The following is a 16,256-nucleotide window of genomic DNA, read 5'->3' as shown; positions in this document are numbered from 1 at the left end:
TGTGCATGGGACTTTATTAAACCCCATCCTAACACAAGCCTCTTATTTAAAAAGAACAGCAGCCACATGGGAACACGACTCACCCATACTGAAAAAAAAGCAGAAACAGTAGTTGTGAAAATACAAAGTGTGAAATATATCAAGCTTAATATTCATAGGCACTCCAGATACACCACTTACCTGCCATGCAGTCGCAATGAACCTGTCAGAACTGTTCCGTCCCCCTGCACCTCAACCCAGTTCCGATGAGGCTTTTCGGTAACTCTCCAGGATGGCTTCACATCGCAGCAAAATAAATAAATGTTGCACCTTGACATTTTGTGATGTAATACCACCCCCAACAATTCACAGGTGAAAAAAGTGTGAGCTTCCAAGGACCTGTAATTCTTCAGGTTGCAGTGCGAGTAGATCCCTCTGTGATATAGCACATCGCCAAAACATAGGCTAATAGCATTGAGTAAAGTCGCTGCTACAGTTGAAACCATGCATGGAATTCACTCATTTTTGTCTTAACATGCTAAGACATACTAGTCTTTTATATCATAGCATTAATGAATGTAGGCTACCTGTTCTGACTCCAGCTAGGTGTTACATTGCTGTACTGAATACATGCTCTTTTGTATATTAACTGGATTCTCTTCCAGCTGAGAGATGCACACAAAAAACTCAACTTAGAACAAGATTCCTTCCTACTCTATAACGGCATGAGAACGGAAGACGACAGATGTAGTGTTGGCCACAACTCCAGCTTCACAGCCTGAAACCGAAGAACCTGACAAACAATGTCCTCTCCACCACAAGCCACACTCTTTGTCAAAGTGTTGTGGATTCAGAAGCAAACACATAGATGAACGGAAAGCCTACCTGAGAGATGTGTCTATCTGCTTCCGATGCTGCGCATCCACCAGACACATTGCAAAGGACTGTAAGGCTGCTGTCAAATGCAGGGCGTGTGATAGTGTCAATCATGTCTCCGCCTTGCACCCAGGACCCGCCCCTTGGTCAACTGAAGTGTTTGAAACTCAGCAATATCATGGTGGGGAGTCAGAAAGTGAATCCCCTGAAGTCACAACCAAGCGCACAGAGATATGTGGTGACGCTCCCAGGCCCAGATCATGCTCCAAAATCTGCCTAGTGAGGGTTACCCCTCCGGCTGTCCTGAAATGGCAGAGAAAGTTTATGCAGTGCTAGATGACCAGCGCAACTGGTCTCTGGTAAAGTCACAGTTGTTTGACCTATTTGGCATTAGCAGCAACCCATCTCCCTACACTCAGAACATGCTCGGGCATAGTTAAGACAGCTGGGAGGAAGGCAAGTAATTTCACAGTGGAATCATTTGACGGTACAACACAGGTAGCGCTACCCACTCTCTTAGAATGCAATTCAATGCCAGATGACCGAACTGAAATCCCCACACCAGAGATGACACAGTACTTTCCTCATCTCACTCCAGTTGCACACAAGATTCTGCCTCCAGATCCCAGTGCTCCGATCCTTCTCTTGCTTGGAAGGGATGTTCTAAGTTTGCATAAGGTACGTCAACAATACAATGGGCCTAACAACACACCATATGCACAGCGCCTAGACTTATGTTGGGTTATTGTAGGAGAGATTTGCCTTGATGGAGTCCACCAACCATCTGATATTAATGTGTACAAGACCAGTGTGCTTCCCAATGGTCGTGCTTCGTACCTTACTCCATGCACTAGCAGTGTTTACATCAAAGAACACTCCAGTACTGCTGGACTTTCGATTGTCGGAGGCAAAAGGCTTGTCTCCAGCACAATCTACAAATCTACCACAAGCAGGAAGTTGAGAGGGAGGTTTGAGGACCAGAAAATGGCAGACCTACCTGTGGATCGAGTTGCCATGGATCCACCATTCACCCATGTCGGTGTGGATGTATTCGGCCCATGGAACGTCGTGTCATGCTGAACAAGAGGAATCAGCACTGAAAGCAAACAATGGGCTGTCATGTTTAGTTGTTTGAACACCAGAACAGTCCATCTGGAAGTGATAGAGTCCATGTCACCTTCAAGTTTCGTTAATGCCTTGAGACACTTCTTGTCTATTCGAGGCCCAATCAAGCGCCTTCGGTCTGACAAGAGGCACAAACTTCATTGGAGCTTGCAAGGAACTACAAATCAACACAGAAGGCTCAGAGATCAAGAGCTACTTACAAGATCAGGGCTGCACATGGATATTCAATGCACTCCATTCATCCCACATGGGAGGAGCGTGGGAGAGAATGACTGGTATTACTTGACGCATCCTTGATTCACTCCTGCTGAAGAACAGCGCAACATGCCTCACACATAAAGTCTTGACCACTCTTATACTCTTATGGTCGAGGTTATGGCTATCATGAACGCCAGACCCTTGGTTCCAATCTCGACCGACGCGGAGATGCCTGAGATTCTCTCGCCTGCAACGCTTTTAACCGAAAAAGCCAGAGTAACACCAGCTCCTCTGGGAGACTTCAAGATGGATCACCTCTGCACAACCCAGTGGCGACAGGTTCAGAGCCTAGCAGATTCTTTCTAGAAGAGATGGAGGCAAGAGTACTTGGTGACGCTGCAAACAAGGCGGAAGTGGACTGATCAGAGACCCAATCGGAAAGAGATGTGGTCCTGCTGAAGGACAATCAGGTGAAATGCAATGAGGGGCTAATTGGACTCATTGTACAAGCCATACCAAGCACCGACAAAAGGGTTCATATGGTCATGGTGAAAACCATTAAGGAAGGTACTGTGAAAAAATACCATAGGCCTATGAGTGACTTAGTTTTGCTATTACCTGGTGAAGTACAGAAGGACTAAGGGAAAATAGTGGTATAATAGTATTATACCAGGTGGGGAGTGTTCTGACCCCAGCTAGGTGTTACATTACTGTACTGAATACATGCTCTTTTGTATATTAACTGGATTCTCTCCCAGGTGAGAGATGCACACAAAAAATTCAACTTAGAACAAGATTCATTCGGGCTCTCTATAACTGCATGAGAACTGAAGGCGACAGAACTGCCCATGCTTTGTTGTGATGTTAGGCGTTACAGTGCTCTATTGGTTGTTTTAGGTACTGTTAGTTTCACCAGCTGAGAGTCCATTTCGAAATGCAGTCTGTTTTTTCTCTCTCGTTTGAACCGTGGAGTAGATATGTCTGTACGTATCAGCACTTACATCTGAAACGTAATTTTATAAATTAAGTTACATTGTGGGAGTGAAGGGATGAGGAGACGGAGAGATCGAGTCGAGTCAATTCCGTTTACTCGCCACACGAAACAACACCGATACAGCTCAATCTCTCTTGGCAACCAGCTAACCGCTAGGCTGCTGCAAACATGGCTCTATGCAGTGCCTACGTGAGCACTCTGAACGTCTTGCCTTAAAGGAGCAGCAGCCCTTGGTGAATCTATCGTCAATGTGTATCACCACACAGGCCCCCCCAGAATTCACCATCGCGAAAAAATGCAAAACAGTAATGTAACACATCAGTACTCAGTGAAATACAAACAACCAACAGGCGAACAGTCCCCAGTGAAACAGTCAACGTCTCGGGGGGCGGACCAGGCGGCCAAAACGGCTGCGCTGAATGGGTATAGGGTCGGGGGCAGGGGACAGAGCCGGAGCCCAGGCAGGGGCCGAGGCTGGGCCGGGTGCCCGAGAAGGGGGGCGTCCACGCCGCGAGGGCAGGGCCAGTTCGACCGGCCCCCCCAGGTCCAAATGGGCAGGCTTGAGACGGTGCCCGCTGCGTCCTCCAGAGGCGGGGGCGAGGTCTGGGTGGGGGAGCATCGCATGAACGAATTGCTGCCGGTTGGCGAGGAAAATCCTGTCCGCTTCCGCACCCAGAGCGCGGTAGTCTTTGGTGGAGGAGACGGGGGAGCCGGCTAACGCTGTGCGCACAGGCGCTGGGAGCTGCCGAGGGAAAAATATGGGTGAAAATGAAGGAGGGGTCCGCCGAGCCCAAAACGGCCAACATCTTCTCCAGCAGCTCAGAAGGTTTGCTATCGCCGAGTCCGTTGAGTGACAACAGGCGATCTGCCTTCTCCATCTCCGACAGCTCGAAGAGCTGCAAAAGGAAGGCCTTGAGTGCGCCGTATTTTCCCACAGCCGGGGGGGGGGCTTCCAGTAGCCCCATAGCTCAGGCCGTCGTCTTGGCATCCAACGCCGCCACCACATGGAAATACCTCGTAACGTCCCGCGTTGTTCCTCCCAGCTCGAACTGGGCTTCAATGTGCTGAAACCATGGCCGGGAACTGTGCTGCCAAAACTCGGGCAACTTCACCGTCGCTGCTGAGATGCTGGCGCTAACACGAGCCATACCGTTAGCATCACTCGGAGCCGGAGCGGTGTCGTCATCGCTTTGGGGTCGACATGTTCGTTGTCAACGTGCGGGGTCACCAATGTGGGAGTTCAGGAATGAGGAGACGGAGAGATCGAGTCGAGTCAATCCCGTTTACTCGCCACACAAAACGACACCGATACAGCACAATCTCTCGTGGCAACCTGCTAACTACTAGGCTGCTGCAAACATGGGTCTACGCAGTGCCTACGTCACCAGTCTGAACGTCTGTCGTAAAGGAGCAGCAGCCCCAGGTGAATCTATCGTCAATTGTGTATCACCACAACATATTACTAGAAGGCGTTTCTTGTTGACTTGATGTTGCTAGCTAACCTATTTTAGCTAACTCAGAAGCTCATTCAAGCTGACAGCTCCCTAGCTAGCATCTGACTAAGTAACATACTGTAGCGAATTCGGGGGACAACGCAACCACAGGAACTGCCGCGGCCGGGAAGCGAACCCGTATCGCCCGCACCGCAGGAGACATCGCTAACCGCTCGACTAAAGGGTCAGGCTCGCGAGTCAGCGGCCAGCGTGTCTTCTTATCCATGCACGTTACAATACGTTCTCATGTTTGCTAAGTTTTTATGCTAGTTTATTGTTTGGCTGTCTATATCTGGATAACTCTAAAGAAACGAATGTTATTGTTAACTGTGACATGTTATATTTCATGCTAAAAAGCAATTTCATGTAAGATGTATGTGTTTAGTAATCTGCACCCCTTTGTTTTCATTTTCAGTTTTACAATGTTGAAACCAGTAAAGCTATACTCTGTTGAAGACGGGTTTATTGAGGATTCTTTTGTTAACTATCTGTCTAGCCTTGCTCAGACGCAATTGTGAGGACAGAATACTACCAATATAGACCGTAGGATACTGATATTACTGTCAGTTTGCGTAATCATATCCAAGGTTATGGCAAAGTGTCTCTTACCTGGAGACTCAACCAGATAACAAAAAATGTCAGAAAACGACACTTCTGGGCGGGCCATTTAGTTGTGTCGTTTGTCCAGTCATGTATGGGCAATACGACCCCATACGACTTAATTTTTCTATATCGATGTCGGACAGCAGCAGCGACTACATAAACCATGATGGGTTTAAATACCGCGCTTCTCCAGTCGGGGAAAGGATCGTTCCCCCCACCCCCACGCCGACTCCGCCCACGCCACGCCCCAACTATGAATAGACACTGACTACATCTATGGCGGTCGTTGTTAACCCGGGCCTCGACCAATCTGGTATGGTTTTGTCAATCCGCATACTGATTTCGCAAAATTTTACGTCGGATGCTCTTCCTGACACAACCACTAACCCTGAAGACGGGGGTACAGGTAAAGTGCTGGATGCCACCCCAGTATTCATGGACTTGCACCCATGCCTGTTGTCATGCTATTCACTGGATGATCCAGCAAAACAGGAAACCTTCTTATTGGGTGCCAAAAGTGGTAGTGGATGTGGGGGGTGTTGAGGAGGAGGATGTGGGCTGGTGCGTAATCTCCCTCGCTCTTGTTTTTGTATAATGGGCTACTCAAGCAGCCCACAGAGCGACCAGCCCACTCGGATTTCTCTTGGTGCTCCCGATGGCCAGTCTATCATGTGCAGACGTGATAAAATGTATTTTTCATTTATGTCGTCCCTGTCAGCATCGTTATATGGTTTTAGTGAAATAGTTTGATATGACTCAAAACAATACGTGTTTCATGTCTCACTGTGGAAATGTACCAAATGACCCCATAAAATGCTTTCTGAAATAGCCTTTTTTAAATAAATCATTACCTGTATGTTTTCTTTTATCTAACTAAATCTGTTTTATGTAAAACGTTACCTGCTTTCAACAGAACGTCATCATGATCGATCATAGCAATTCTACGTATACACTATGGAGCCAACTTGTCAATACCAGCCGGACGAGGAAGAAAATGCATCCAATGGAAATGACCTGTTGGAAAAGGGTGATTTGTTGTTGCTCTTTATCATTTGTGGTAATAATTGAAGGGAGTATGAGGGATCTTTCCCTCTCCACCCACCATCTATTTAATAAATATTCAAGAGCCTCAAAAATCCTTGAGCATTGTGCTACAAGGGCAGGTGGGCGGACCGGTGACTGAGACCAGGTTTAATAGGTGAGAGAGCGCCACCATATGGTAATCGAAATCAACAAGTAGTTATTGTAATAGAGCTCTAAACACAGGCATAATTAATGTTTCTGAATCAGCAACATTACTGGGTGGGTCCATTATATAATAAAGCCTGAATAGGGCTCAAGTCTGTGTATATGATTAATACGGAGCCGTATTAGGGGCGCAAAACTGCCCCCTCATTTTTTCTCTCTCACCATGTCCCAATACAGCTGCTCCGTGAAATAATAATGATGATGAGCAACAGAATAATGTTATTAATACTCTACAGATTTTTTTATTTAAATGTTCCTCATGAATAAAAAGTGATCCCCATAACGGAAAGAAAAAAAAACCCAAACCCGACGGACATGAAGATAAATAAGCGTAGCTGCGCTGCAGCCAGCGCCTCCTTCGTCAATGCCTCGACAACGCGCAGCGCTAGTGAGGCACGCCGAGCGGGGACTGCTGGAGACTTCCTGGGCTTGTTAGTTGCCTTACACGCCTGTCCGGCTACACTGTCTCACCCGAGTGGACATTTACGAGTCTGTTCGACCCCAACACGTTCACGGGTAAGTATTTACTTGTCCCGGGGCAGAAGATAACGGCGATTTTTCTTTTTTTTTGTAAGTTGATGTGATTATCAAAATTTGTTTACATACATCCTCGATCGTTGGCCGCTACGAGGCCTCGCCGATAACGCAGGGCGCTAACGTTAGCTAAGACCCCCAGCAGAGGCTGGTGAAAACTGTTAGCCTAGCTTGCTGACGAGCGTAAACCCATGTCGGGCCGTTGTTTTGTCTCCAGAAATGAAGGAAGATTTTACCTGGAGTGTTTGTTTGCAGACCTGGCGTTTTCGTGAATTAACGTGATCGCGGTGACCGCTAAATACGTAGCCGAGCTTCTCGGCTAGCTAGCTAGCGTTAGCCTCTCCAAATAGTTAACCCAACAACTAACGCTAGTTAGCTTGTCTCGCGTCCAGCTACCGCTAAGCATCGCGTCGGCTATCGCAGAGCCAGGTTTGATGCTGTCAAACTAATTCCAGTTAAAACTCTCGATTAACGACGTCACATGTGTTGGTTTGTTGCGTATATAACTTGCCACCTCGCAACCCAAACAGTCGGCTTTAGCTGCCATGCTGATAGTGGCGAAACTACGAACAAGATAGCAAGTAGCTTAGCATGACACTTACTAATTGAAACGTATGCTTTAGCAGAGTTTAGCGTTGAGTCGGTGTTGGATGTGACTAACACATCACTTTGGATTCACACATTTAAAAGCCTAAATGTTATACATTTGCAGATAATGCCCACAATAAAACTACAGAGCTCCGATGGGGAGATCTTCGAAGTCGATGTTGAGATCGCCAAACAGTCAGTCACCATCAAGACTATGTTGGAAGGTATAATACTATACCCATGAACAAGTACCGTTTGAGGACATTTCCCAGTTACATTAAACTGTACAGAAATGTTTAATACTTGACCGAGACTTTAAATTTGATTATTTATGGACAGATTTGGGAATGGATGATGAAGGAGATGATGATCCAGTCCCACTTCCTAATGTGAACGCTGCTATTCTCAAGAAGGTGAAACACACACTTAGACAGCTTTTATTTGTCATTGCCTTAAATGCACGTCTCATACATTCAAGGGAACGAAATTACTTGCACAAGATGTCCAGCTCTGGGGCTTTTGGGGAGATCAGCAAGAAAAATCAATCTTGTATTGTTGATGAGTGGTGGAGGTTTTGCGTTTTTACTTGCAGGCCCATCTGTTGGGCCTCCGTGTACACCAGGCTATTATTGGAGAGTCTTCAGTTTACTCACGCGCCAAGATGAGATGACATGCACTCAACTCCAGACTATCGATCCCATGTGTTCAAGATTTCAATATAGAATATATTCCTTTATTTACTAAGACATTGGGTATTATTATTTTAAGAAAATAGCACACAATCCAGTTTAACAAATTGATATGCTAATGTGTTCTATCAGTGAGTGGGTTACAGTGCTAACCTGAATTTGCCTTTTTGTTTGGAACCAGTTCTGTCCAGCTGAAATTTGCATACGTGGTCTGAAGCTGATTGCAGCGTCAGCAGTATTTAGTGCTGCTTACACCTCAGCTCCAGTGTTGATGGAAATGCCAACAAAAACTACATTATTGACTTGTTGTTGTGATTGGAGGATTACCAGCAAAGTTTTACAGTGTGTTTGTGTACCGGTGTGTTTTCCTCCAGGTGATCCAATGGTGCACTCATCACAAAGATGATCCCCCTCCCCCAGAGGATGATGAGAACAAGGAGAAGAGGACGGATGACATTCCTGTATGGGATCAGGAATTCCTCAAAGTGGACCAAGGCACCCTATTTGAGCTCATTCTGGTAAGCACAACATGGTGGAACGCACAACTCCACTACAACAGTACTTTCCTGACATGTGGGTCATGACCCAACTTCAGAATCTGTTTTTTGGTGCCAAATTTGTGTTCACATTTCATGAAATTGGCCTTGGTGCACTGGTCACAAGTAGGGTCAGGATGGCAACAGCTAAAGCCACAAGTTCCTCTGATGACAGCAGTATTAACAAACTATAATGAAAAACGTTTGTCAAATCCCATTTCCATTTTGGAATCCAGCTAATAAAAATTCTCCTTTGGTTCGAACAGGGATTTAGACAAAATGGTCAGGCAGACATGATCATTTCTATAATTTATTCATTTTGTATTTTTAAATCAACATGGTAAACCAATTTTTTTGTCAAAGTAAAATTACAAGAACTTTTTTTTTAACACAATACAAACTGTGATTCAAAAATGTTGATCAGTAACAGTTATGACACAGGTCAGTTATTTAAGGTGATTTTGAAGGTTTTTTTTCAAGTACCCCTCCAGACACATTTTAAAATTTAAAAATACTCTTGAGATGATTAATATATTGAATAACATGGTTTTCCCCACATAAAAAGTAAAAAAAACAAAAACTCTGAAAAGGGGCTGGAAGCACATCTATTCTTTCTCCCTCATTGAGAAAGCCAGGATCTATCCCACCACTGCTGCTTGCTCTAGGTTGACCAGTGAGAGAGCGGTGCGCATCAAGATGGCTAGCGTTAGCGCAAACATCGGAGACATTCAGCCATACATGTTTGAGCCTCAGTCAGACCACAACTCATACTATGTTGTGCACCAAAACTGGCTACTAGCAGACGTATCAGAATGGTAAGTGTAGTTAGAATCTTTTATTTGTTTTTTGTTAGCTTGTAATAAACAGGCAATGGTTGACACAGCAGTGGTTGTGAAACATACAATAATATTTGCTATGATGTTATTGTGTTCACATTGTTATTATGTAATTATATACCAGAGGTATAATTAAAGTCTGAAGAAAGATATACTCTGTCTGGCTGAGATTTTCATATTACGTGTAATATCTGTTTATCTTAATAGCCAACCAAGTTTGCCTGGGAACTGACTCATTGGCATTAGTATAAAATTAAAAACCAATCATGGCAAGGCGACCTACATTGCAGATACGTCTATGGTTCTGATAGTTTTGTTTAGGAACAAGTCCAGAAAGCATTGGAGGGAGACCCCCCCCCCCCCGACCCGGTGTACTGTCTATGTGCTACCTATCGAGATGTGATATTTAGTGGTCTGCACATAGTTAGACTGCTATTGTTTCGCACTAAGGTAGCTTTTTTCAACAAGGCGGTGTAAATTGTCAGAACACCAGTTGGGATCGAAGTCCAGACTAGAAAAGAGGTTTGCGTTGAACACCGCGGCATTTTTTTGGGGAAAAACGACATCTCTTGTGCCGCCATCATCAATTCATATGGCTGAACTTTGAAACGATAGCTAAATGCATAGTTTACAGTTTTACTATTACCAAATATCTAGCAGCAGCTAGCAAAAAGCTAACATAGTTAATGCTGTTTATAAGTCACAAAGGAAATATGTTACATACAGAAAGCTTTAATTTTACTGTTGGTTGAGTTTGCCCGGTAACTGGCTCATTGGCAAGTAGTCTAAAATTAAACACCGCCAGGAGGTCATGGCAAGGCGGCCCGCACCGCACTTATTGTTCTGAGAGTTTTGTTTGAGACCAAGCCTGGAAAGCACCCAAGGGGGGAACCCCTGCTGCCGCTGGCTCCCGCTGCCGCTACTGTGTCAGCCCTCAGAGGGGGGAACCCCCGCCGCCACTGGTGCCCACTGCTGCTGCTCTGTCAGCCCTCGGAGCGGACGATGACAGACGCCTTCATGCTGAGATCAGACTACATGATATTTTTGTCTTTCATGACGGTCACCATGTCAGATCAGGCAATCATTGTGCCATAAATTCTTGTGTCTTGGCCAGAAGACTGGCAACACTAAGAGTATGACCCCAACTAATCATCGTATGCTGCCTTTCACGATCTTGGGTGAGTCCATAGGTTGTCGGGGAGGAGGGTCAACAAATTGTCAGTCATGGCTACAGCAACGCTATATGTGATGCTGGCGGTATTGTTCCGAAAAGAAAAACGATTGTGGACGCTGTTGTGGCTTGTGCTACTGGGGAACGATAACCTAGCATAGCTTTACCAGCTAATCATCAGGTTGCTGAAGTGCCTCTGCTATTTCTCACCAGCATTAAGCCCATCTTTTTTGACATGGTCATGGTACTCCCTTGAGGAAACATCAAAAAGTCAGGGGTATTGTTGCCACTGCTCAACGAACCTTTCCTCGGTTTCGTCACTCCACCTAACAGCAACAGCAGCATCCCTCTTTCTCTTTGCCATGTTTACATATGTGCACCAGAGAGCACTCTATCATCCTATTGGTCAACGTCAAGGAACATGGTTGAAGTCCAGACTAGAAAAGAGGTTTACATTGCACATCACGCTGCCTCCTCCGATACATGTGGAGTCGCCAGCCACTTCTTTTCACTGACAGTGAGGAGTTTTGCCAGGGGGACGTAGCACATGGGAGGATCACGCTATTCCCCCCAGTTCCCCCTCCTCCCTGAACAGGCATCCCGACCGACCAGAGGAGGTGCCAGTGCAGCAACCAGGACACATACCCACATCTGGCTTCCCACCTGTAGACACGGCCAGTTGTGTCTGTAGGGGGCGCCCGACCAAGCCGAAGGTAACACGGGGATTCGAACAAGCAATCCCTGTATTGGTAGGCAACGATATAGACCGCCATGCTACCCGGACGCCCTGCATCACACTGTTTTTAGGGTGGAAAAACGACACACCTCGGACCGCGGTCATCATTTCATATGGGTGAACTTTGAAACATTTGCTAAATACGTAGCTAAATACATAGTTAACAGTTTTACTGTTACCAAACAACTAGCAGCAGCTAGCAAAAGGCCAGCGTAGTTAATGCTATTTATAAGTCACAAAGGAAATATGTTATATGCAGTAAGCTTTCATTTGATTGTTGGTTGAGTGAAAGAAATATATAAATTACACACTGACATCCGCTCACTGCCGTAGTCCCAGGATGAATAGTCGGGACAGCATCGAGCTTCAAAAACTTAATTTCTTGTGAAAACCCAGTGACTTTTGCATTAGGTTATGGAAACACTCCTCACTGACATTGAAATGAGTTACCCCCTTCAATGTGAAGCGTGTTGGGTGTCTAGAAAAGCGCTACATAAATGTAATTATTGTTATTACTGGAATGAGCATTGCAGATACGCTGTCCCTCCAGGATTGTAGGCATGTGAACCCGATGTCTGTAAGCGAATCCCAACCATTTCAGCCGTGGAATGGGATTTTTTAGTACAGTGGAAGGAAGCTTCAGGGTCTGGTTCATATCCCAAACTGCACACGCCACCACGTTTGCTGTCAAAACTTTCACTATGCTAATGCGAACTTGCGCTCTTGTACTGACAGGTCCGCGCTGCACGCACAAGGTTTCAGGTTTCTTTGCCCACCTCGCATTTGCATATTAGACCAGTTGGCTTTCGGATTTGTGACGTTAAAAAATCTAGTTTACCCAGGTTATCTTTGAATCTCAGATTTTGGGCAAGTGCACAGACAGCTCCTCCTCCAGTAGAGGAATGTGAAAACACTGCTCTAATGACAAACTTTGCAGATACAAGTCAATATAGTCAAGCGCAGACATTTTAGGAGACACAAACTTGAGAACAACACATTAAAGGCGTTGTCCACACGACAACGTTTTTTTTTTTAAATAAACGTAGCTTCTTTTTTGTTTTAATCCTGTTTGGGGGGGGGTCCCTCCACACGCAAATGTATTAAATACTGCTTCAAACGGCGAAATTGAAAAACTCCGGCCACAGTGAAGATTTAAAAACACCGTATTTATTTTGATGTGTGGACAATTTATACGGATATTTACGTATTTGTCACGTCGCGCGCGCCGCAGCTGTTTGCTATTTCCTGTCAGCGCCACTAATTTGCTTACCTGTCGTTACACAGGTGGCTACAAACCATAATTCCACGCTACAAGCGAACTGACTTCCTGAAGACAAATGACCCTCCTTTTCCCCGAGGCGGCATTTTGACTAACGTTTGCCAGCGTTGGCTAACTGCTAGCTAGTTACAGACAAACTGAAAGGCGCGCCTTCGGAAGAGTGGATTACGTTGATGGGGGAATATTGTGCTTCCGGGTGAACGGTAGTAACCCGGAAGAACACGGTAGCTATTTTCCTGCCGTCTAATTGGCGAGCGGGGTTATGACGCGATCCACTACAGCGTATATGCGTATTCGTGTGTGGATATCGATATTATACTCGTGTGGACGGGGATGTTTAATAGTAAAAACTCCGTGTATAAAAATAAACGTATTGGTGTGGACAAGGTCTAAGTAAATTATTTACATATGCAAAACCTGATCTGGCATTTGAATTCGGACCATGGTAACATCCAGGTGTAACTCATGTACCTTTAGTGGGCAAACGTTTTGGTTAGCTATTTTGTTGCTAAAATAAGTTTACTTTGATAGAAAGTCAAATTATACCTTAATTGGAGACGTTATCATCTGCCATCTACCCTTCGAAACTGTAACTGATTTTAAGGGGTATACACATGGACTCTACTTGAATTTCAAACTTTTTATAATTTCCTTTAGAGAGCCTGCAAGATAACCCTAAGCTGTACTTTGATATGTGTATGTTGTCTGTGCGCACACTTGGGTATTGGGCAAATACATGTAGTGCAGTTGTGGACTTCCAGGAATTGAATCTTGAGTTTGACCCGCTGTCATCCGAGTAGTTGGAACAGCCCCCTTCCCCCTCTCCAACCAACCAAAATATGTGTTTACATTCACAATGTGACGACATACCGCCGTGCTGTTCTCAGTGTTTACTCCTGTTTTGTGAAGTTGTCCCATGTAGCTCAGTTGGTAGATCATGGTACAACCCCTGTGTGTGTGTGTGTGTGTGTGTGTGTGTGTACTGTATGGGGTTTTTCGCTGTTTAGGCTGCCAACTATCTGGACATAAAAGGCCTGTTAGATGTCACCTGCAAGACAGTGGCCAACATGATAAAAGGCAAAACCCCAGAAGAGATCAGGAAGACATTCAACATCAAAAATGACTTCACAGAGGAGGAAGAAGCCCAGGTAACGTTTCCATCCCCCTCGTTCTCTGCTCCCACCGCTCGTCCACCCATCCCTCCCTACGTTTTATATCCTCTCCTTTGTTTCTAAAACTTGCATAGTCCTGGGTGAGCCCCAGTCCTGTTTGGCTTTCTTTATTGCCAGGAATTGAATGACATTCACGTGTGGCATTGGATCTTAAAAAAATGTCGAGCTTAGACCAGTTGGAATAACTGAAACGGCAGGAGAAGGTAAATGACTACGTAGCAGAATTTAGGAGGAGCAGCAGTGCTGGGCGTCACCGGTACACAGTTTAGCGCATATTCGGTTTCACTGTCCATCTTCCATTCTCTCGTCCACAGGTACGCAAAGAGAACCAGTGGTGTGAAGAGAAGTGAAGGGGAGGATCCTGCCAACACTACCACACTGAAAAGGATTGTTCCAGTTTACTGGCTGCACTGGCGCTGTTCATACTTGTTAATATTTACATTTAGTCCCCGCTTCCTTTCTTTGTACCGGTAGCATGACCGTTCTTGATTTTATTGTCTGGTGCAAATAATTTAACTTAAGGAGAAAAAAACCCCCTTTTTATTCCATGTTTTCTGCACACCTAATCTCACGTAGTGTAATAACATGAATTAGGTAGTTGGGGTTTTCATCATCCCGTTAGGAATAGATGATGCACTTTCCAACCTATTTCTAATTGCTATGGTTTTTTTTTCTTTTCCGGACGTATTGTTTATTTTGAGTCAGCAGGTGAAATAAAGTGGCTTTTTTGACAAATGAAGTGGAAGGTTTAATAGTTCTTGTGCTGTGAATGCCTCTGTTCTGTGTTATCCTTGGGACTTGTTGAAAAAGGACAAGCTATCATAAGTATTCAAGGATGTCTGAAGTTAAAGGTTAAGAAAGCTGTGTACAATGTCCTGTGGACTAGAAGTACCTGTAAAGATAACATTTTCACTCCCGTTCATGTTGTATTGGATTGGAATCTGCTGACAATGGCATTTGGGGTTATTGTTACTGGAGAAAATAAATGACACAAAAAGGTAACGAGTGGTTGTATTTCAATCAACAGGCACTGGAGGGCGCCGTTTCCCAAAATTTCACAGAGGACTGGGTTAAGTTCCCCCCCCTCCCCCAGGTCAATCATTTGGTGTGGGTCCACAAAATCAAAAGTTAAGTTTGGCATTGTTTTGAACCTTAAATAATAAACCTAACTGGGAAAGTGTTCTCTCTTTAACCCCTGCAGTTATGGGAAGGCAATGACGTGTCATTTAAAACCTCATCCGTCGAAAGGATGTACGTTAGAGGCAGAAACCGTTCACAAAAAAAATACAAGAGACAATCCGGTATTGTTTAATTACTGAGATGAACAACCACGCAAGTTTGAGATGTGACCCAACACGTCTTGCACAGGAGCTTTTCTCCAGCGGTTTAGAAATGAGTCAGGCAGGACACAACCGATCAACCAAGGTCGAGTTTTTCCAAAGCACTTTGAGCCGAGTGAGATGCTGCAAGCAGGAAATCAAAGCCTTTATTTGTTTGCACATGTATTTTGTTTATACACTACACTTGGAACATGCACAGGTTGAAAAATGAACACGTCAGTAACAGGATTGACAGAAAAATAAAAAATGTAAACTTCTGCACGGAATGCTTTTTTTTTTTTTCCCCTCGCAAGGACAAAGTGAACATATTGCTTTTGGGAATGATGGAAACTAAAAAAACAAAACAAAAGATTAGTTCATCTACTGAAACAGCCTTTTTTTATTTAAAAAAAGTAATTTTAATTTTTTTTTTACATAAAAACATACAAAAGATTAATAATAGATAGGGAATTCCAACATTTATAAAACTTTACAACACAATGAAATACCCATTTGGTTTTAGATTAGTTTACAGAGCTGCAGAATATTCAGTCTTACAAAACGGCCACAAAACCTCAAAAAAGTAGGGTTTCTTGCATGAGCTACAGCTCCACTTTAGACTCAGACCAACAAACAGCAAGTGAAGAGAAAAAGAATATATATATATATATATATATATATATATATATATATTATTTTTATTTATCAAGGGTGGATCATGAGCAGAGGAAAAAAGCCTGATAGTGCCTCATTCAAATGACGATGGTTTGAATTCAGAGGAAGAGCTCCGATTATAAAAACCATCAAAATTCCTTTTCGACACGTGAGCTTTTCAGTCAGGTATCAAGACGAGCTCGATACTACATCAAGTCCAAGAAGT

At 44.5% G+C, this 16,256-nt stretch overlaps 1 protein-coding gene across 1 annotated transcript; it reads left to right on the top strand.

Annotated features, from left to right (window-relative positions):
• Positions 1-6,872: 6,872 nt before the first annotated feature.
• Positions 6,873-15,059, top strand: skp1 (S-phase kinase-associated protein 1). The gene is made up of 6 exons (XM_056284672.1): positions 6,873-7,032; positions 7,763-7,862; positions 7,978-8,051; positions 8,702-8,845; positions 13,893-14,033; positions 14,372-15,059. The coding sequence occupies exons 2-6, from the start codon at positions 7,766-7,768 to the stop codon at positions 14,405-14,407; spliced, it is 492 nt and encodes a 163-aa protein (XP_056140647.1). The 5' UTR covers positions 6,873-7,032; positions 7,763-7,765; the 3' UTR covers positions 14,408-15,059.
• The last annotated feature ends 1,197 nt before the right edge of the window (positions 15,060-16,256 follow it).

This window comes from Lampris incognitus, chromosome 8 (assembly GCF_029633865.1).
Source record: "Lampris incognitus isolate fLamInc1 chromosome 8, fLamInc1.hap2, whole genome shotgun sequence".
Lineage (NCBI taxonomy): Eukaryota > Metazoa > Chordata > Actinopteri > Lampriformes > Lampridae > Lampris > Lampris incognitus.
Note: the sequence above shows the minus strand (reverse complement) of the source record. Positions and strands in the feature narration are given on the sequence as shown.

Excerpts from the sequence above, each read along its gene's own strand:
- skp1 (XM_056284672.1), top strand. The coding sequence starts at position 7,766 with ATGCCCACAATAAAACTACAGAGCTCCGATGGGGAGATCTTCGAAGTC. Across the intron at positions 7,863-7,977 it reads CATCAAGACTATGTTGGAAG|ATTTGGGAATGGATGATGAA; the intron begins GTATAATACTAT and ends ATTTATGGACAG. Across the intron at positions 14,034-14,371 it reads CAGAGGAGGAAGAAGCCCAG|GTACGCAAAGAGAACCAGTG; the intron begins GTAACGTTTCCA and ends TCTCGTCCACAG.